The 22,751-nt window shown below is 46.3% G+C and overlaps 2 protein-coding genes across 2 annotated transcripts in view; both read right to left on the bottom strand.

The window, feature by feature from the left end:
- Positions 1-14,119, bottom strand: part of nalf1a (NALCN channel auxiliary factor 1a) — a gene marked incomplete at both ends in the record, with an annotated part of 28,742 nt that extends 14,623 nt beyond the window's left edge. Inside the window, one exon of the mRNA XM_079236676.1 lies at positions 13,433-14,119. Within this exon, the coding sequence (XP_079092802.1) occupies positions 13,433-14,119 (687 nt within the window). The remainder of the gene's footprint in view (positions 1-13,432) is intronic.
- Positions 14,120-17,243: 3,124 nt separating this feature from the next.
- On the bottom strand, positions 17,244-20,894 carry lig4 (ligase IV, DNA, ATP-dependent). Its single transcript, XM_079236911.1, has 2 exons — positions 19,033-20,894; positions 17,244-18,560 (listed from the first exon to the last, which is right to left on the bottom strand). The coding sequence occupies exons 1-2, from the start codon at positions 20,877-20,879 to the stop codon at positions 17,891-17,893; spliced, it is 2,517 nt and encodes an 838-aa protein (XP_079093037.1). The 5' UTR covers positions 20,880-20,894; the 3' UTR covers positions 17,244-17,890.
- Positions 20,895-22,751: the final 1,857 nt, after the last annotated feature.

Here is a 22,751-nt window from a genome sequence, read left to right as displayed (position 1 = left end):
ATGCAGGCGGACAACAGAGAGTGTAGGAGTGTCCTCTGATCCGCACTATTTTAATAGTATCGATACATCAAAATCCTATCGTTTTTAACGTTCGGGTACCGCGCTACCTTTTTAGTATATATATACCGTGCAACATGACAGAGTAGTGTAAAAAAAAAAGTATTTAAATTGGCTCAGGCACCGGAAGAAAGCACCGAAATCTGCGTTGCTTTTCGGTCCGGTAGGTACCGGACGTGTTGTTCTCGGTACCCAACCCTAAACATGATTGCAATTGTTATGACTATTATTGAGAATTGACATGATTGACATTCAACTGAGCGATATCGATATTAAAAGAAAAGAAAAAATACTTTTTTTTATAAATACATGATAGACATACTAGACTTGTACATTCCAGATCGATGTACATCCTGGTATGTCTACCACGGTCTAACGTAGTGCGACCTCCTGACGCTCAACAAGGTGAGGACTTCCCAGGCTTTGAACCCGGGTCTCGGCATGTCAGGCGCTCGCACTGACTGGTTCTTAGACATACTAGACTTGGACATTCCAGATTCATGTACATCCTAGTATGTCTAGCACGGTCTAATCAGTGCAAACTCCTGACGCTCAACAAGGTGAGGACTTCCCAGGCTTTGAACCCGGGTCTCAGGCATGCCAGGCGCTCGCACTAACCATTCAACCAGCGTGTTAAACAATGATGTAGAAGTCAATGTTTATATTTATCTTAGTTTTAGGTTATACTAGAAAACGGAATTAACAAGACAACATGGCCTCTAAGTAATCTGGCTGCCATGGAACTTTCAAATTTGCATTTTTCAAAATAAAAGAAAAAAGAAGAAATCTCTTATGTATTAGTTGCTTGATTAAGTTATACTAGAAGATTTTAATAAAGTTAAAATATTTATATAATACCCAGTTATCATTAAAATAGCAACTTCATCTCAAAATTGCAACATGATTGCAGTTGTTCAAAAAATAAATTACCTTTTAATCAGATTATGACATTTGTGTTCCTCAACTGAGCAACTAGATATGGGTTTTGAAAGAAAAAAAAATGTTATACAGATAAAATAAAGACTGTTAGACATACGCTATTTAAGAACACAACCAGGTGTGTGTGTGTGTGTGTGTGTGTGTGTGTGTGTGTGTGTGTGTGTGTGTGTGTGTGTGTGTGTGTTTTCACGGCCGCTTCAGAGCGACAGGTGTTTGGTTTTAACGAGTCACCGGTGTTCCCGGGTCACATTTGTTCCGACTGAAACGCTGGCGGTTCGGTCTGGGCTTTAATAAATACTCATCAGTGTCTCATCACTTCCTTCCTTTCAGTTAAGATGAAAGAAAAACTAGAAGGAGTCACGTTGCAGTGTACATCAAAACGTCATCCCATTTTTGAAAGGTCTTAGTGACTTTGACCTTTGCCCACCACATTCCAATTCTTTATGTTTAGCATTAGCATGCGTTCTTTTTTTCTAATTTGTACCTACTAAAAAGCTGACGTGAGGTTTTTTTGATTACTAATAGTATAGTAGTAGTAAATTACCTAAGATCCATATGATACAGCTGAAAGAAACATGTTTTTAAAACAGTTGGCAAACATTAAGAATATAACCATATAAATTGCATAACCTAAAATCAAAATAATTATAAAAATGGTTTTGTTTATGATGTACTTCCTCTGCAGATCGCCTTCTGCGCCACCAACTGTTCCCTTAGTGTTCAGTGTTTTCTTTGTTTACACAGCCTTACCTTAAGCTAAAAAAACGACACAGTAAAAGGAACACACCGACATGAAAGAAAATCTCTCCGAGTCGGATTGATTCCATCACTGAAATTGGTTCAACATGTTTTTGTGATTGGACCGGCCTCGAGGGAATTTCTTCACAAATGGAACAAACGTCCACTTGGACTCAAGATCTAGCGTGATTAGAGTTTTTGCTTTGCTGACGATATGTTTTAAAAAAGACTCAAACCAACAATGAATCCGATAACAAGTCATGTGTGTGCATCAACGCCTGATGCATCGTATTCCGCTGTGCCATCGTTGTCCAAACACACATCCATGAGCCACACTGTTGTATTGGCTGATGTGTTCCTTCATCATTCTACAACGAAGCAGGGCTGTAGTCCAGGCCATCTTACGCTAGTCCAGGTCATATCCAACTCCAGGTCGCTAAGCACTTAGGAGACACACTCTGTTGGTAGATTCAGAACACCCGGTGTACAACTGATCCCAAATCAGGAGCCAGAAACAACCTGATCAGTCCTTAAATAGCCGAGCCGGACACCAACGAGGCATGGGTCCAAGACTGGTGAGACCGAGATCGGACTCAAGTACTACAGCCCTGACACACACACACACACACGTTTGTTTTGACTCAATCCCACATACATCCTGTTGTCACACATACACACTATAGAGCAACAAATGTGGATCAAGCCGCAGCCGAAAATAGTCCCAAACAAATACTACTAATTCCTTCTAAAGTGCTCAGCTCTTTTTGGAAACTACTGGGCTCTTTTTAAAAATAAATATCTGTGAGAACCGAGTGCCAGAGAGACATTCGGGAGGTCGTGAAGTGAAAGATGGACTTAACATTCGCTGACAAGGCGCTGATCGTACTGGCCGTACATTGTTCCAATTGGGCCTTTGTTCGATAACAAAGGCTCCGTCACAGCGGTGTTAAAAACCCAAAAGTGTACCAATCGCTGACCTATAACCAACTGTTATGACAGCGCTTTGAGGAAACGGCGAGTCCAAACTGGACAAAGCTAACGTGGCTAACTAGCTGTGTTGCACTCACAGAAACAGAAGGCACATTCATACTTTCTTTCTTACTCATAACACACACGCACTAGACACTGTTATGTTACATGTGAGTCTTCTTAGAGCTATATATAGCTATATATATATTTTAGAGCTATATACAGAAGTTAGCCCCCTAAAATGCGATGGCACACATAAATATGGCCGCCGCTCTGACCAGCTTGCCGTGTTGATTTGAATGAGAACGTCCATTTTTACTCTCTCTTCTATTTCGTAGTAATTTAGTGGACATTAACTCCAAGACTATAGTTTCTGTCTTTTTTTTGGTCCAATAAAATCTTGAGTCACACCGAGTCATATCCACGTATTGCATAAGACAGAAAGCAGCCGTCACGCATTCAGCAATTTAATGTAAAGAGCTGCACAACGGCGCTGTGAGGCCTGCTGAGCGCGGCGCTCTCAGAAACAAACCGCATGTGCAGTGACTGACAATTAATTTACCGGGAAACATCATCCTCAATCATCCTAATGGGCCACACGGAGCTTAACGGAGAGTCTAACCCTTTCCCCAGTCCACTGTATGTACATGCAGACCTGGTTCAAAAAAGCTTTGGCAAAAAAGGGGGGCGCACGGGGAGAGAGAGCGAGAGACAGAGAGCGGTGCCGTACCGGGGAATGAGGGGAAGTCGGATAATCCCATTAGTGCCAAGTGGTGCAGGGATTTAGATGTGATCATGTTGAGGCACCCCACAGGATATCAGAGTGACATAGTCATCAGTTTTTCCATCTGACACCACCAGCTGTGGACCACCGCCCCAAACAAGGACACAACACCTCCACCCTGCTCCTGCATGTTCTACATTAGTTAAATACAGCACACGGCGCCTGAGATGTGTACTCAGGCTTATATCTGCGCCTGTAAAAATAAATAATCCATTCACATACTGATGCAGACAATATGACTGTTAAGACTAATTGATGTCATGCCCATGAATGTATGAAGGTATTAGTCTGACCCTTAGGTGTTTCACAGAGTGGGGAGGGGACATCCTGCGTGCAACATCTTCATTCTCTCACAACTATGAAGCCAAAGTAATGAATGTTTTTACTATAATTACATTTTGGTTGTGCTCAGGAGCACAGCAACTAAATGTGATTCATCTCCAGGGAAGATTTGTATTTTTAAGAATGTATAATTTATATATCTGTGTGTGTGCGTGTGTTTTCTTTGGGGCTGCATACACTTTATTTTACCCAATAAATGTAACAAAAAGGGAAAAAAGGCTAACACAGATTTTAGAAGCAAACATCATTTTACTTTAATTGATAATATGTAGCATGCAGTTGTGCTCTTTGTGGATTTTGAAGGGGTCTGAGCGAAACATCAAGTCTCTTCAAATCTGTAACAGAAAGCCTGCGTCACGTCGTTGAGACTGGAGTTTGAAAGGCTGCTGAGTTGCATTGTGGGAAAAGGTAGTTTGCGAACCACAGCTGCTAATTTTTTGGCCAAGTCTAGGGAAGTGCAATGCTAAATCTCTGCAGTGACTCTGTAAAATGTACTGCCGTTCCATTCTTCTTTTGTGAAATACAATAAATTAAATAATAAATGTGTTTCAAAGAAACAAAGTAAGCCCAAAAGAAGCCGTTAAACGTGTGTACCGTCATGCTAGCAGCTCTGCGAGGCTGTTAGCTGTTTAGCACCACCTGAGTGTAAAGTGTTGACATGAACATGATGAACGCTAAACACAAAGCACAGCTGAGACTCATGGGAACGCCATCAGTTCCATAAACGGAATCCTTCTTCGACAAAGTGACAACGTGCCTTTAATTACAATCTCCACCTTTGATTGACAACATTACCGCATGCCGGAGAAATGACTTCACATGGCACCCATGATGGAAATGCCACAGAGGTTAAATGAGGCCTATTAATTGGGTAACCCACTTTTCCCCCTCCCTCCGCCAGGCCTGCTGCCATCTCACGTGATCCGAGCGTCTCTCCGTTCAGTTAAAAACAATATGGAAGCGCTGCCGTGCACTGCAGCATCTAGCCGCTCTCCCTCCCTCCCTCCCTCCTCCTCCTCCCCGGCTCATTGGCATGCTGCTCAGGGATCTACCCATTCATAAAAAAAAAGAGCTGTTGTGGAGCTGGCCAAGCATCTCCAAGGGACAAAGCCCTCTTCAAGGTCAGCATTCACATCCGTAAATCACACATGCGAGCGCTTCCGTGTGCAACCTGGACGGGTGGCCGACGCAACAATCTGTCGTTCGTTAATGCGCACAAGGCGGCGAGTATGAATGACGAATAAATGAATAGAAAATCACAGGACATTCACGCAAATGAGATAATGAGTGTTTGTGGCCATGTCTTGTTGTCAAGCACGGGGGGAGGGGGGGGGAGAACAAATCAAAGCTACCCGCATGTGACTGACACACACACAAAATGGTATACCTCTGATATGACAAATCCAGAAAATCACATCATATAAAAGTTAGAGTTTTTTTGCATGTCCACATAATTCTGGCTTCTACAATCTGGTTAGATTAGTTATTTCGCTTTAAGAAAGTGCCCGAATGTCAACTATTACCTGTATAAAAGACACCGGTCCATAGAATCAATCAATCAGATTCCGACCTCTCCACCATGGACCATGTGCAAGACCAAAGAGCTGTCTAAGGACGCCAGGGACCAGATGTAGACCTGCAATAGGCTGGAATGGACCACGAGACTATCGGCAAGCAGCTCGGGGAGAAAGAGACAACTGTTGGTGCGATTATTGGAAATGGAAAAAACACAAAACGACCATCAATGGCCCTCTCCTCCGTCAAGCATGGAGGAGGAGACATTGTGCTTTGGGGATGTTTCTCTGCTAAGGGGACAGAACGACTTCACCGCATCGAGGGAGGATGGACCACGCACCAGGAAATCTGGTCCAACAACCTCCTTCCCTCAGCCAGGACACTGGAAATGGGTCGTGGATGAGTCTTCATCAGTGACAGTGACCCAAAACATACGGCCAACGCAACAAAGGAGCGGCTCAAGAAGAAGCACATTAAGGTTCTGGAGTGGCCGAGTCAGTCTCCAGACCTGAATCCCATAGAACATCTGTGGAGGGAGCTGACAATCTGGGTCGTCAAGCGACGGCCTCGAAACCTTCAGGATTTAGAGAGGATCTGAAAGAGGACCACAATCCCTCCTGGGAACCTGGTGAGCAACTACAAGAAACGTCTGACCTCTGTGCTGCCTGCAACGGTTTCTCTGTCAAGTACTGAGTCATGTTTTGCGAGGAGATCCAATACTTATTTTACACAATCAAATGCAAAGAAATGTATAACTTTCATATGATTTTTTTATATTCTGTCTCTCACTGTTCAAATAAACCTACCATTAAAATTATAGACCGTTCATTTCTTGGTCAGTGGGCAAACTTACAAAATCGGCAAGGGATCAAATACTTATTTCCTCCACTGTACATAAGTGTCTATGAACACTTACAGCCATTCAATATATTTTGTATAGCCAAAAATCCCAAATTTGGTGGAGCATTTTACAATCTCTACAGATTCTCTGGAATGGACCATAATTTACTAAATAAACATCATGCCGTGTTGAAGAAGACTTGAAACCAGAGATTGAGACATAAACTCATGCTTACAATGTTTATGAGGGAATAAATCAAGAGAGAAGTAGAGTCATTTTCTGATAGACTTCTATAAAACCAGAGGAGTTGCTCCCTGATGGTCAGTAGAGAGAATGCTCGTTTTAAGAAACTTCCTTATTGGCTTCACTCGGCAGAACCGGAGCTTCTAAATTAAGATTTTGACCAGGTGACGCCGCAGGAAGAAAAGTCGGGCGATCCCCAAAGTTCTCCCAGTTCATCCAGAGGGTGGCGTGCACGTCAGCTCCAAATTTCACAGCAAACCAATCAAAGCTTGTTGGGATATTTCAGTCTATAGTCTAAAAGTGACGATTGTATGGATGCGGTCGAAGCCCTTTTTGAAGTTTGAAGGGATTAAAGTTGTTTGCACACTTTGGTTAAAAAGGACTGATGTTAACCCTTTGGGGGCGGGGCCCGCTTCGAACTGGGGCTATGATGTTTATGTTTTGATTAAATTAATTTCTTCGTGATAATACGGCAGATATATGGTTTAAATTCTACCGGAATCAGTGGACTTCAGCCACTTCCACGTCCTTTTCTCGCGAAATCGTACGAGATTCACACAGCAAGATCTGAGCATCTAAACATGGATGTGTCAAAAGGCTTCACTGAGTCTGAGATAGAGAGCCCAGTAGATTTTAGCCTAAGCAAAGCTATTTTTTTAGAGGACGACACAGCTTCACAACCTGAAGAATATGAACAGGACAACGCCAAGCAAAGGGATCCATTCGAAGATGGGTAAGTGTATTTACTGAACTTTGCAATAGCATATTCACGTTAGTAACGGGACCTGTAATCAGATAAAGCTGCTGCTAACACGGAGCTAGCGGTAGCGAGCTAACGAGAGCTAACGGAGATAGATGACTACAGCGTCTCTATAAGACTCAGCGGTGGGTAGTCTACTGTTGTCCCTATCACTGTTAACTTTCTTACAGTGAACTTAGTACGACTAGTAGTGTTGGATCTCAGTTACGTGTTTGTAAGGCTGTAACTACCGTTGTGCATTTTTAGCTCATGGCCTGAGCATAGCTGGATCTGTTAGCTTTACCAACGTTAGCACGAAGCTCGCTCATGCAGTGTCGGATCTTCCTTACGTGCGGGTGTGTAATCATTACTTTCTTTCAGTGAACTCATACTGACTTGTATTAATGTATTTTACAGAGAGGATTCAGAGCTGCGAGGGTCCAGAGGACAACATGCAACATGCAGCTGCAGCAGTCTCCCTGTCCGTCTGCCTACCAACACATCACCATAGCAGGCCTCAAAGCCAGCCACAGCTCATCATCCCCACCATATAATAATACATTTGGTTTTAGACATTTATTTACATGTGTCTACCATTTTATTCATATATTCCACTGCTTCTGTGTACCTAAGTCCTTTGGTAAACCAATTTCCATCACCAAAACCAATATACCACATGAGTAAAGTTATGTTTTCACAACAAATATGAAACATTTCCAAAATCAAGATTACATATTTTCTCTTTACACTTGTGCCTTGGGACAATGGTGCCTCGTTATATAGATAGCTGAGATTGTTCTGTAATTGTTGATATACAACACATGAGTATGTATCATATGCAAGTGACTTTAAAAAGGGGAATTTAAAAGTTATGGAAAATCAAGAAAATGACCACAGACCCCAGAGGGTTAATGCTGAGCTCAAGCCTCTTTGCAAACCCGGATAGGGAACCGCACGACTTCACGAGGCTCCGTCAAACTGAGAACCGATATCCTTGCTGCTGCACATCATTTGCTGCTGAATGGCATAACCGTCCACTGTTGTAGATGGTAAGGTAACAGATGAAGAGAATGCAGCTTGGTCTACCTAAAGCGCGCACACACACACACACACACACACACACACACACACACACACACACCCCGCTCCCCCGGTCCAATCAAACACACACACACACACACACACACACCTTTGGTCCAATCAAACAGGTTCACGTCGTGACATAACGTCTTCCCTGCATTATATCGGTCGGAGGAGCCCAGCTTCTCAAATGAAGGGTGAGAGAACGCGGAGGCGCCAATCGATAGGGATCAAGCTCTCGGTATTGCTGCCACCCGTCCCTTTGGCTCAAATGTAGCTCAGATCAATGCAATGTGTGCGGTTGACAAGGATCTAAAAGAGAGGAGGACGCCGTCCTCTCTTTTCCCGGTCGCACACAACACCGGCTAAGATTAGACATTCAATTGGACCTGGAGCGTCTGTGTGCGATTGGTCTGAAATCATCTTGCAACACGGCGGCTGCAGAGAGAGAAGAAGCGGCTGGTTGCGGGGCTTCCAGAGGGACCCCTCTTTTTAACTCACAAACGGGTGAAACACCCGTGCAGCGGCGTGATCTGGGTGCTCAATGCGCCCAGATCTCTCACTATGAGCATCACAGAGTTTTCACAAACTTCATTAATTGACTTACATTGAAGCACAAGACAAACTGAAAAGAATAAAGGCCTCCATACAAATACAAACAGTATTAATTAAAATTATGTAAATCGCACACAAACCACCGTGAAAACTGCCATGCAGCCTTCGGGGCCCCCCGGGGCCCTGATTGGCAATCCAACCTTACAACATGGCAGCATCTCTAAATGTGTGCATGCAACAAATATTTTTTTAATTCTTCATTGCGGGGTGCAAGTTTTGCTGTCGCACTGCAAAATATCGGATGCCAATGATGGCAACCAAAGCCCCAAGAATCGGTTGCCAGCGTCTCAAAATGGTTGCCAGCGGCAACCTGACAATAGAGCCCCTCGTGTGACGTCTCCATCTCCAACTTATTATCCATGCCCACTTCAAACTAGTGAGGGGAGCAATTACATCCTGACATTTTCAACCAAACCACTAACAGATAAGAGAAAAACAATCTGCAGATTCATTGATAATTAAAACAACAACAAAGCTTTAAAGCAGCTTTTGTCCCAATTCAGCCACTTTCATAGTTATCATTGATTATTACAGATGCATTGGCACGTATATATGACAACCGTGCCCAGAAATCAAATCAAAGCTTTTGCACCTGTGTGCTCAAATATGCTTCCTGTGAACAGGTGACCGTGCTCCTGTACTGCAGGGAGACTCCACATTGTGCTTTTTGAAAAGCCAGGTGATGTTTTGGTTCACACTCAGGATAAAAAAGGAGGGGGGATTAATAAATAAACGATGCTTTCAAGTCAGCGTAGGCCGGGTTGTAAATGTTGGAAAGGGCCTGGCCCCGCTGTGGAGATAAACAGGTGGGCTTGTGTCACGGCCCCGGGTAGGACCCCATCGCGAGGAGCAGCACACCGTGTGACGCCCCATCTCGGGCGAGAGGAATCAAAGCGAACAATACAACCAGTGGCGGTACGTCCATAGAGGGCGCTAGGGCGCCGCCCCTCTTAAAATTCTGCGATGAAAAAAAAAAAAGAAAAAAAAATATAATATATATTGTCAAAAAACATTATGTACCAAATAATTTAAATAAGAAATATACCGTGTTGACGCGCTAAATGTGTGTGGGAGACCGTAAGCCTCTGTCAACAACCAGTTAAATGTGACCAAATATAACATATCGCCGTTCATCATCACTGAGGAAAGCCCCTCCCCTCTCGGGGCGCCGGCCAAATGGAAGTCTACGGAAAGCGAGCAAACATTTCAGGGGCGTTACGGCAAGGACAGCTTCTCGTTGGCGGATGAAACGAGAATCCTAGGGCGCACAAAAGTGCGCCCCCAGCCAACGACATTGTTTCTTATTGCAACGTGGTTGGACTGTTCGTCGAATCAGAGACCTTTATCATTCCCTCACAGCCCATATAGCTCCCACGTAGCTATGCGAGCAACATAGCTAGCAGAGACTTTGATTGTGTTAGTATGGCGACTGAAAACTCTGTGGTATCTCTACGCGAAACACCTTTCAACCGACGATCAGATGTTGACAAGAAGAGGCTGAAAGAGTTGGGACCCGAACGTCCGGATTTAAAACTTCAGCAGCAAAGCACTGACGTACACCCGGAGCTTCTCCTCAAGCTATATGCTAACCGGAGCTGGTTAGCTGGATGCTAAGTGTGGAGCAAAGCAGTGGCTCTGAGCAGCCGAGGAAGCGCCGGGCTATGAGGGAAGATGAGCTTGAAGGATTGCTGCAGAGGTGAGTGTCAAAATCAGCAGATGCCTGTGTTAGAGTTTAATGTGTTATCTTTCCCACAGCAGAACACATGCTGGACATTGTTAGATTTGGGTGGATATCATATCAGACTACAACTTTATCTAAAATACCAATTCAACCGTGTGTGTGTGTGTGTGCGCGCGTGTGTGTGTGTGTGTATCTTATCTGTCTCTCTCTATATATTTATCTGTAGGTTGGTGACACCATACTTGGACACACTAGGGAACACTTTGCCTTCAAAGACCACCTCACCAGTGCCACCTTACTGCAGGGCCCCCAGTTTAAATGACTTTACAAGTAGTGGGGCCTACTCTGTCAAACACCCAATGTAAAATGTGATGTCTCTCTTTCTGAATCTATTCTGCTCTAAACCTCTTTCATGTGAGGGTGTGGGCACCTCTTTTATTCTGTAAACCTCTGAAACCCAACCCAATGTTTCTTAAACCATTCTGCTCTGAACCTCTCATGCCCAAAGTTACAGTTTCCTGATAGTTGTTATTGGACAGTATTGAGTACTGTGTTTTCTTGAAATAAAGCTTTGTTTTTTAGAATATTCTACTCAAAACCTCTTTTCTTCTCATTGCGGAGTGCTATTTAAACCGCGCCGCCCAACTGCCCTCCTCCCCACAAAAAACAAAAAACAAAAAATCACCAGCCGCCACTGAATACAACCCACTCCTCTGTGTCAAGCATCAGCACCTGAAGTGTCAGAGACCTTCCTCCGGTTCTAAGGAACAAAAAAAAAAAAAAAAACACAGAGATGTGACGAGGAATCTCGGGGTTGGCGTTTGGGTGATGTGTCTTCACAGCCTGCGCAGCCAGGCTCCTCGTAGAAGGCCACGGGGGGCAGCCGGCTACTCAAACGAGAGCGCACCATTTTCTAGGTTTTAAAAGGTGATGGAGAAGGCATCGATGGAAGAAATTAGCCGGCGAGGCTAAATGAGTGTCGAGAGGTGAGCTCGGAGGAAGAAATTATGTAGATTCAGCCGAGGAAGGGGGAGAATGTCACAATATTTCCTGCGTGGTGCGATAGCTTATTCTATAGCCGGCCTCGTACCAACCTTGAAGGAAAACTCTGTAGTTTAGATCAGGCTTTACCAACTCAACATACGCCAAAGGACCTCGGTATGATGAGTGTTGTGATGATTCATGGGAAATAGCAGAGCTGGGGCTAAGGGTGGTCGTTTGTCTGCCGTTGATTCATCCGACAATCTATTCATCCTTTAATCGTCCCCCCAAAAAGTTCCCAGAACCCAAATTGATGTCTTCTAACGCCGTGTTTTGTTAACACAAAAGTCCAAGATCCAACTGTCACAACTTTATGCCGATTTTTGACAAAGAGGAGCAGAGAAAACAGCTGCTGATCCCTTTTCTCCCGATCGGATATACAACTGGAACAACCGACTGTTTGAGCACAAGATACATGAAAGTTCTCATTTCTGTGTGCACAAAGAGTGTGTGTTTACATTAATAAGATGAATAAAATGTGTATGAATGCTGGAATTATCTTTTCCTACTGTGAAACCCCCCAAAAAAGTCTGTGTTGTCTTTGCCGGGATTAAGACATCCAACAGAGAATATAAAAGAAAGCGAGTCATCGTTTGATGAATACAACACACACACACACACACACACACACACACACACAGTGTTCCTCCTCATCTAAATGTAAGCTAGCTTTGCAGTCCAGGCCCAGTGGCTCCGTCTACATCGCACTGGTCTTGTATCAACAGGCAGATGGCCTTATTAGAATCGCGTTTTGACGCCGATATGCGCGTGTCTCTGCCACCGGTTGGGTGAATGGAGGCCATCTGGGATTGGCCAGGGCTTCTGTGAATGGAGCCCGGGATGTGTGTGTGTGTGTGTGTGTGTGTGTGTGTGTGTGTGTGTGTGTGTGTGTGTGTGTGTGTGTGTGTGTGTGTGCGCGCGCGCGCGTGTAGGGCCGCACATTCAGCACCGCGAACAACTCGGGAGCTTTCCGCGGTGCTGAACACAGCCCTTCGAATCTCCGTAATCCAGCCGTTACAGAACCCACTCTGACCCCTCTTCGCGGGTGTCATGCGCTGTGATCAAACAGCGAGCAGCAACCCCCCCCGCCCCCCCCCCGCCCGCCCGCCAACGGCTCCGACACGAGGCCTGCGTGCGCGGGGGCCTGGTAATGAGCAAACACACAAGACGCGGAAGAAAGCCTCCCGCCACATTAGGCAGGGAAACCACCTCTTGACTTTAATGAAACGCTCTCGATATGGAGTGGGGGCGGCCATGATGAACACCTGGCGGACTGCGACAACCCACACACACACACACACACACACACACACACACACACACACACACACACACACACACACACACACACACACACACACACACACTCCCCGGAGTTGTTTGCAGAGGCCAACAGCTTCCTTCCTGCTCATTAAATCGTCATAAATGCCGCGGCTATTAAAAAAAAGAAGAAAAAACAGCTCGTGCAACAGTGCGGGTCTAACAACCACATCCGGGTTACTGATGGCTAATCGGTTGGGGACCAGGAGCCGGTGTCAAAAGACCGGAGCAGAGGGAAGTGGAGAAATGTGTGTGCAATGTGAGTGCTGCAAAAAAAAAAAAAAAAATTACAAAATAAAAACACTAGCAGGGCCTCCATCTGCACATTAGCATGGGGCCTAAACGCGACGAGGAAGATGAATGAACATGAGGCCCGGAGTCTCCTTGAATCTGTCATCCGTCTCCATGGCGACAGGAGGAGGAGGACCAAAACTGGCATCTATCCGGGCCCCAAAAATCAACAGATGGCCACCACATCCACATCCCACCCAAAAAAAAGCCCTCCCCGTCCCCGTGTCTGCAGCCTACCTTGCACTGCTCCATGCACGTCCTCACCGAATAAGCCCCCGGCTCGTATTTCTCCGTCAGCAGCTCGAAGTCCTCGTACTTCTCCTGCGCGTGCTGGTCGTAGCGCTGGTACGCCTGCACGCACAGGCTGCACCTGCTCGTGTCGCCGTCGCCGAGCACGTCGAGGCTGCAGTTCAAATTGTCCGGACTCGTCGACCCGTAGAACAAATCCAGCAGGGAGTAGGAGTTACAAAAGGAAAGGTACAAATCGCTCATATTTACAGCCGTTGGCCCCTCTTTGTCGTGAAGGCCGGCGCACAAATGGTCGGCGTCTGCGAAAGTGAAGCAGTTCTGAGACAAACTATCCCGGTGGCAAGTTTCAAGACGCCACACATGTTTGGTAGAGTTTCCTATAAAAATAGCATCTGGGGTTCCTCTGAGGCTGCTGTGTGCTGAGTGGGTCTGGGGTGAGAGGAGGCGGGAGGACGCGAACTTGACCCGGGTCCGGGCCAGCTTGGCCTCGGCGCAGAACCACAGGTGATCAGAGAGGAGGATGGTGAGGAACAAGAGGGACGCCAAGGACAGTCGCCATCTCTGCGCCCTCTCGGAGTCGGTGAATGGCTTCTGGTTGTCGCGCGGGGGCTCTAGCCAGATCTGGAAGCCGTCGTCATCTTCTTGCTGCCGACACGTCCCAGCACCCCTGGTCATATTTTGGGAACCGGCCGACTCCACCGTGGGGGCTCCTCTGCCGCAACAGTCATTGACGTCCCGCTTCGCGTTTTCCTTCCCACTCGGAATGTCAGGCGGTGGGTTGTCCCGGCTGGCCTTCTTGTTCGGCGGCGATTCCCATTAAAATGAGCGTGGGGCCGGATGGGAAATTAGACGCTGGCGACCACGGGCCGCATCCTCCATGGCTGACCGGTGAAGCCGCTGTCCTCCCGCCCGCCCCGAGCTCCGCGCCGCGCCGCTCCTCTGCGTAGCCCCGACTCCGTTTTTAGAAACACTCACCGACGCGTTTTTACGTTTTCCCGGGCCTCGGTCGTGCGGGGACAAGGCCGCTATCCTCTTCCAACATGGCGAAGCTGCTCTGCCTTTGTGTCGGCGGATGGGCCCTCAGCCTGCTGGTGCGGACCTCGTTTCTTTTTCAAGCCCTCGCCGTCTTCATCTCGCTGCCGTTGTCAAGTTGCCGCCATGTTCGCCAGGAGACGGTGTGTGTTTGCAGGAAGCCGAGTTAAGTCAGCATTTCCGGTAGAGGCCTTCAGAATAAAGGTCGTGTTTATTTCGCGCCGGTGACACTGGTTGTTTCGTGTGTCCCGTTATGTAGAACGATGTTTCCCGACCTCTGTTCATCCTGATCACGAAATTGTGTTCATTTGTGACCTATCAAACACAATTTTATGTCACAAAGTAACACACATTTATGTATTTCTTATCTCCCTTCCCCTCTTAATGACCCATCAGATGATGAGACCATGACTCCCTAGTATAGGAACTGATCTAGGCTATTCCAGGATCCAGCTTCCGCATTTTATTAAACGTGTTTGAGTTGTTTTATTATCCTCACAAAAAAAACATGTATAGCCTGCTGGTCCATTTACAAATGTATACTGTTCAGCATAATAAAGCATTGAAAATAACAGTGCATATATAACTTTTAATCACCACAAAATATAAATACATATACATTTGGGAAAAAAATAACCCTGTTAAGTTTCAGAGTCATATCTTATTTTAATTTGAAGATAAGATCGCCCAACATCCGGTATCGTGTTGCTTAATGTTGCTACCTTGACCAACTCCTCCGCCTCTGACGTTATGCGCGCGCATCGCAGCCGCCGCATCCCTCGGCACCAAGGTGTGTCAAGTCGGAGAGAGCCCGCTGAAATGACACCAGGAATGTTGTGATTGTGACTTCAAAATGAAAGCCTATGATGTCATGCCGCCGAAATAAATACCATCTCAACTATTTGAGTATTTGGTACAAAATAAAACAGGAAAAAAAGACAGCTAAAAGGAAAAAACACGCAGCTCTATCGATGGCACGGAGCAATAAAACGTGCAGCTAAAGATAGTTTGTGACAACTGTGATGATTTTATTGTGAAATCTCCCACGAACAGACTTGTCGTCGCCTGCGTTGTCGTTGTCTTGACAGTGTACCAGTCAGCCAGGTTGGTGCTCACCTGGTTTCAGCTCCAGGCAAGATGCTCCCATCAAAAGAAAGGAGCCCGTTTCTTCTCTTTAAAGGATAATACCGATGTGTATGCGTGTTTTTTTTTTTATCTCACTTCAAATTCATGTGCATCTTTATAATTCATACAAAAATACAGGCTGCTGTTGTGTTTTAGGGATTCATGGATCTAAAAAACATTTTCTACAACATGCTAAAGCAAAAGTACGGTTCTTTAAATGAAATAGGTGTTCTCAACTCAAGAACTCTCATGAAAACCTCGATAATCTGGAGTTTATATTTTCTGCTTTTATAGGGAAGGTATGACCAATTGTTTTCACGGAGGAACTATTTAGCTTGGTTCGGGACCCCGACACAAGGGGGCCACAAGATAAACCTGAGGGGTCTAGCTCCAGATGACGCCAGATATGAGGCTAGAGCCAAGAGACACTTAGCTTAGCATAAGCTAAAGACTGGAAGCAGGAGGGGGACCGTTAGCTCGGCTCCGGGTGAAGGCAACGCCCACGAGAACCTCGAAATCTCACCGATCTTTTTTGTTGTTATGCGTACTTATCTCAAGTGGCTCCTCCCCTCCACAGTGGAAAGGACACTCATTGGATGCAAATGACCAGAGTGGTTTCTACACGTTAGACGTGTCAAAAACATTTCCGAAAACCCGAGACCCGATTGAGTGTGAGGCCGGAGACGGAGCTCGATTCTTCCGTTGTTGTGATTGAATTTCTCCACAGAGGGTGGGCGCCGGGCTAATTGCCGCAGACGAACCACTCCTGCAGCCGCGGAGCCCGTTTGGTCTCGACAGGAGCTCATCTATTTATTTCAGCTGAGTGCATGCAGCTGCCGGTTGTCTAGGGAGGCCCCTTCCAAACCATTCGTTTCCAGCTCGAGTCTAGGCGTGCTCGCCGGATACCATCTCTCCAAAAAAGCATCCCAATTAGGGCATTTATCCCATTAGTGTACAGTATCTCTGTTGTGGTGCGAGGCCGCCGGTTGAGTACCTCTAATGAAGGCCTGTCAACCCAACGCTCACGCAGCGTCACCTGGAAATAGTCCAGAGTGGGCGGTGGGTGACAGGAGGGCTTACTGAGGCACCAGAGCTTCATTTTGAATCTTTTGCTTCACAACTATTTTATCGACGGACTCTTTGCGAAAGCCGAGACGACAAAAGGTAGACTTTTAATGAATTTGTTGAACAGAATGACGAACCCCGCTGGGAGCACGGCAACACGCCATGTTCTCCAGGTCTATGCATATGATGGAGAACAGGTCATCTCATCGCTTTTACTTTGAAAATGTATTCATGCGGCATTTACGCACAACAATGCCCAGGACACCACGGGCAGCTACCTGCACCCTAGAGGCGCTGGTAATGAAGGTTATAACATATCAATGAGTCCCACGGCGTATCTGTGACATTTTTGAAGACAGCGGAAACACGGGCACATCTTCTCAGAGGGGCTTCTCAGGGGGAGCTGGACCGGTTTTAACGGACCCCCTGCGGTGGCCCTCCGTCTCTCGCTCTCTTTCCCTCCCTCTCTCCCCCTCTCTCTGCTGGGTGCACTCCGACGAGGCTAGACAAAGGCCATTGCTTCACACAGAAGTTGTGTTTTAAGTTAATTACCAGTTTAAAAAAAACAAGACCCCAGTCAGGTTTAAACCTTTTCAAAGTCATTTATTAGAGTTGTGCTTCACATGCGATTGGACAGAAATAAAAAGCAAAAAAAGAGGCGCAGATGAGAAAAAGAGGCTCGGCACAATAATCCCCCTTTTAATGCCTCCAACAATTTTACTCACACGATTCCGTTGACTCATAAAAAAGGGACTAAAAGTCATCTCTGCCTTAAGAAAAATGAAATCCAAACCTCAATTTGTTAAAGTGGAAAACTTTGTTCCATAAAATATCTTAGTAACTGCTTGGCTAAAAGTTTAAAGTGTGTGTGTGTGTGTGTGTGTGTGTGTGTGTGTGTGTGTGTGTGTGTATGTGTGTGTTGTGTGTCCGTATTTATATAATTTGCAATTTAATTCCAACTTTCAAAACAAAAACAATCTCAGCCTTCTGACTTTTAAAGTGGCGTGTTCATATAAAACAAATAACAAGCAGCCTTAATCGCTCATTAAGATTAAAACTCCAACAGTGTGCATGAACCGCTGAGAAGTAGCATCCCTGTACAGTGCAGGGTCGTTTTAAAACAGTGATTATTAATTTTTCGACCTGCAAGTAGTAAATAAATAAAAAAACGCTAGCTACACAAGGATTTATCTCCTTGAATCCTGCGTGCCACCAGAAGACTCTTCAAACTAAGTAGCCAGTGTCATCCTTCAGGTGCCCTGCTTCGATTGAATCCGTCACCCATGAGTCGCTTACGATCTTAAATTTCTTCCTAAAGCTGCGTCTCAGAGTCCTCAAACAGAGAAGTCTGGTCTCCTCTGCGATAACGACATGCGAGACCCCTTCCTCTAACGCCGGCGTCACCGTACCGCCGTGGTAGCGAAACTCCAGAGCCCTGATGTCCAAACAGGTGGCGGCGATGGCGGTTTCAGGCTCTCCTATCTCGGCGTAGCCGTCCATGTAAACCTGGAAGGGTCTGAACATGCTGGTGGGAAGGTCCTCCCAGCCGTACCGCTGCTCCACTCGGCCGGCGTTCACCGCCACGGTCTCGTCCGCACTGCCAATCCGCCCGAACACCTCCCTCAGCTGCTGCTCGTCCGTGTCCGCAAAGTAGCTGTCGCCATAGCTGTCGTACTCCTTGGCGAAGTGCTCCCTGGTGGAGGGCGACATGTGGATCATGTGGCTCGGTTGCCACGGGACCACTTCCTTCTGGTCCAGGCAGTCCTGCAGCCAAGAGGCCCACACCACGTCGTGCTGGTCGGACGAGACCAGGTTCTTCACGCGCATGTTCTCCACGCCGGCGATCACGCAGTAGGTGTCCCGTCCCGGGTTTTGAACCACGATGCCGCCGCACCTAATGTGAAGAAACACCAGTAATCACTTCATTATTCCGGACACACCTTGAGTCTTTTTAAGCTGAAATCACGAATATCGAGAAGCCAGAACTCGTCTATGAAATCATTTATTCTTGCAAGAAGAGGCACTATGGAGTCTACTCAAGGATGCACTGGGGAGTGACGTCTTACATTTATACACAGGGATCAAAGGAAAGGTTTTTACAAAGGAACATGTTTGGGGGATGCTAGAACAAAAGACCAGTAGTTTAAAGGATCTTCTTCCTTTCCTTAATTTATGACCTGTCCAGTGAAGTGATTGATTACTTGATAACAGCTACGGGAATGGTATCCAATTTGCATTGGACGGAAGATGATTTGCATTACAGGTTTTGTAAACCACTTTATAAAGATACATAGACAAAACTAAGGATGGAAAAGTCCCATTACACGCTTGTTTTATTTGGCCACAAAAGGCTTTTTTCACTTTACCTGGCCACGCCCTTTTCCAGCTCCGCCTTGGGCCGAGCCTCCGTGCCGTTTAGGATACAGAACTCCACATCCTCAAACATATCCGTCTCCTTGGTGACCCCGGAGAGGTCCTGGGGCTTGAAGTGGTCGACGACCCCGACCACCTTCTTGGGTTTGGCCGGCTGCTTGCGCTTCTTCTTTTGCGGTTCGTCGCCGTCGATGTGAAGGTGCCGCGAGGCGAGCTTACCGGACGCCCGGCCGCGGAACTGATCCAGCTCCGCCAGGGTCATGCACTGGTGCCACTCCTTGTCCTCGCGGATCTTCTCGATCCTGGGGAAGCGCAGGGTGCAGTTGGTTTTGTACATGTCGCTGCCGACGATCTCGGCCGCCCTGACCTGGATGATGACAGAGTTGCAGGGCTCGATGTAGACCTCTGGCTTCTCTGTTCCACACAAGATGGACGCCGGCGGGTCATTCTTCCGATAGACGTTCCAGTGCTTGGCCAGCTTTAGTCCAAGGTCATACAACTCCTTCATGGTGTAGCCGGAGCCGATGCGGCAGACAGTGTGGAAGACGGAGGGTTTCTCGCCGGGCTTCGGAGCTTCGGCGACGCCGCATAAGAAATGCGACATCATACCGCCCCGTCTCCCTTTCCCCCAGTAGCCACCGACAATCAGCAGGTCCAGCTCATCCATCAAGCCGTCCACGTATTCGGGCTTTATCTTCAGCCATCCCTCGCCCCGCTTGTCAGGTTTGTAGATGGACATGGGATCCTTCACCATGATCCCCTCCTCTCTGCCGTCGATGGCGTCATTCAGGGCGTTCACCACCTCCTGCACGGTCCTGGCATCTGCCTTTGGCACTAGGTGCATCCGCCCCTTGGCTGGCGTGAAAATCGTCTGAAGGGTCTCGTAGCGCTTCTTCAGCGGCTCCCTGCCGAGCTTCTGGCCATTGACCAGCAACACGTCGAACACGCAGAAGCACGTCTGCAGCTCAGAGTCGTCCATGAGCCTCTTGATGTCGAACTTGCTGCCTTTCTGCATGAAGGTCTCCGTGGTCGGGTTGTACGCCATCATCTCCCCGTCCAGGATGCAGTTCACAACGTGGCCTTTGAAGATGTTGTGGATGTAAGGCGTCAGGGAGCCATGCAGTGGAGACCCTCCGAACTGCTGCGTGTATTCAAAGGCGTTTCTAGTGAAGTACTTGTACACGTCTCCGTCTTTGTGCAGCTGTATGCGCTCGCCATCCAGCTTGGTCTGAATGTAAAAAAGGCCGTTTCCCATCTGTTTCTCCACGTTGCGGATGTTCGCCACGCCCGCCAACATGGGCTTGAAAGCAGAGAAGAGCCCGATGGAGACTTCGCTTAAGGACACGGAGGGGCTGTGGAGCTGCTGGCACACTTTGTTCAAGTCCGTGTTGACGTTGTATAGCTCGGCCGCATCCGGGTGGAAGACCTGGAGCACCGTTTCCTTGCTGATCCCGAGCTTCATGTCCTTCAAGATCATACGGATGAGCCATTTTTGCTCGAGAGCCGAGCTCTGGGTGATGAGGTGCAGCAGGCTCTTCTTCACGAGATCCTTCTGCTTGCTTGCGTTGTTGATGGCCACCGAGTCCAGGAAGTCATTGACTTCTTTTATGCTGAGGGTTCCTTGGCTGGCGCACCGTTTCTTCAGCACAAAGTACGCCATGCCGGCAAAGTCTCCAGCATCTCCCTGGGATGTAGTCGGCGCGCGGTAGTTCAACAGCTTGTTGGCTTCCGGGCCGTTCTTTGGGAGGCCCAGCACGTCGATGTAGAGTTTAGCCAACATGCTCTCTTTGATGCCGTACGCCATCCGCTCTCGTTCGAAGGAGGGGACGATGAGGCGCATTGCGGAGTAGAAAGAGTCGGTTGTTTTGGGGTCGTCTTTGTGGAGGGCAGAGTGAAACTTCCTCCATGACTCTATGAAATCCCCAAGGATCTTGGATTTATCTGGTCGGAGTTTAGACTTCTGGATCTTCTCTAAAGTGTTACAAAGGTGAAGGAAAGGGACCTGAGCAGCGACAAAGGGCTGACGTGCAGCCTCGCTACTGGACGTGCCCTCCATGGTGAAATCTGAAATACATTTGTTTGTTTTAAATCAACCACATTGTGGCGCTTTACCAATTAAAATCCCTGAATTAATGGGTATTTTCCACTATTTTCAGACATTATATGGAGCAGACCAAATGATCGATCTCCTAGTTTAAAAAACAATGAGCAGCTTAATCAAAAATGAAAATAATTGTTAGTTGCAGCTCCAATTATTTGTTTTCAAAGGGAAATTTTAGTGTCGTATCGTGAATTATATCTTTTTAAATGAAAAGAAATTCTAATTTAAAGATTAGAATATCAGCAACAGTAGCTTCAATGTGAAAATATCATTATCATGTTTGCAATATTTTCCCTCTCAATTAGGAAAACGTTAACAACAAAACTGCCTTATGATTATGAATAGCTCAGACATAATATAAGTATAATCACATGAACATTGAATGATTGTCACTAGTCAAACCGACAGCTGACAAACAGAACAAACAGTTGGTTTATTATGCCCATCTTAAATGTGCTTGATAGATTATTATTGCTATTATTGTCGTTATTTCACTCACGATTAAGTTGCAGATTATTGGTCCTGTCAGGTCAAACTTCAACATGTTCAGTACATGTCTCGAAACAAGAGCTCTTTTAATCTGACAGGAAGCAGGCGAGTCGAAACAAACAGGAAGTAGAACTAAACTAAAGCCAAAACTTTACCTAAAGATGGTGGAAGGTATGAAATACAATACTGCGTTAAACGTCCGATGTTATGCCAAGTACAGCATCTCGTGCTGGTTTTTAGCTACTAATACACGTATTTACATCAATATTTTCCAAAGCTACTGTCAACTTTGGTTTGAATATTTTCAAAATAAACGCATCTGTCATATGACGTCTGTGTTGTACCGGCGTGTCTGTCCCGAAAAGTTATAATTCGACAATTTAGCCGATATTTATGAAGAATCTTGTGTTTTGGCGGCTAAACGTAACATTCCGTTCACACACACGACGAAACGTGAAGGAATTAAACATTTCAAATTCGTCGCACTTTCATTTTGAAAACAGAGCGACGTTGCGGGGAGACGTAGTTCTCCAGCTTCGTTTGAGAAACGAGAACGAAACACGATAATTAAATAAAGACATGTATCAGATTGTAATATTACCTTTCTTGCTTTCTTTTTTTACCCTCCAAAGAGGTCCCGAATGGCTTCTCCCCGCGAGCTACATGCTGGGCACTTCCTCGTTTACTCAAAGTGGGGACCTGCGAAGAAAACATTTCCCCGGAAACAAAAGCGGAACCTTTGTTGCCCTACAATTAGGATTACAAATAGGATTTGCGATTTATAAACATAAATACTCATTACCTAAATTAGAGATTCGTGATGCTCAAATGTTCCACTTTGAAGGGCTCACTTCTTGTATATTTAATGTGAAATGTCTTATTATTTACGTATTATTAGGATTAATTAGTTGAACTTTCTGTAATGTTTTATCATACGCTTGTTTCATACCCATTGGGCTGCATTATTTTCCGTTTATGATGTTTATGATGAAGAGAATGCTGAAAAACGTGTGCATTTCCCAGCCGACGTGCCGTTGTGTCGCTCTCCTCTTCCGCCAGCAGAGGGCGCCCCTGAGCCGCCGCAGTGCTGAGAAGGTTGTTTACAGTCTGCAGCCAGTGAGC

The sequence above is a fragment of the Taurulus bubalis genome (assembly GCF_910589615.1).
Source record: "Taurulus bubalis genome assembly, chromosome: 21".
NCBI classification, from domain to species: Eukaryota; Metazoa; Chordata; class Actinopteri; order Perciformes; family Cottidae; genus Taurulus; species Taurulus bubalis.
Note: the sequence above shows the minus strand (reverse complement) of the source record. Positions and strands in the feature narration are given on the sequence as shown.

Excerpts from the sequence above, each read along its gene's own strand:
- lig4 (XM_079236911.1), bottom strand. The coding sequence starts at position 20,879 with ATGCGCCTCATCGTCCCCTCCTTCGAACGAGAGCGGATGGCGTACGGC. Across the intron at positions 18,561-19,032 it reads CTGGAAAAGGGCGTGGCCAG|GTGCGGCGGCATCGTGGTTC; the intron begins GTAAAGTGAAAA and ends TCTTCACATTAG.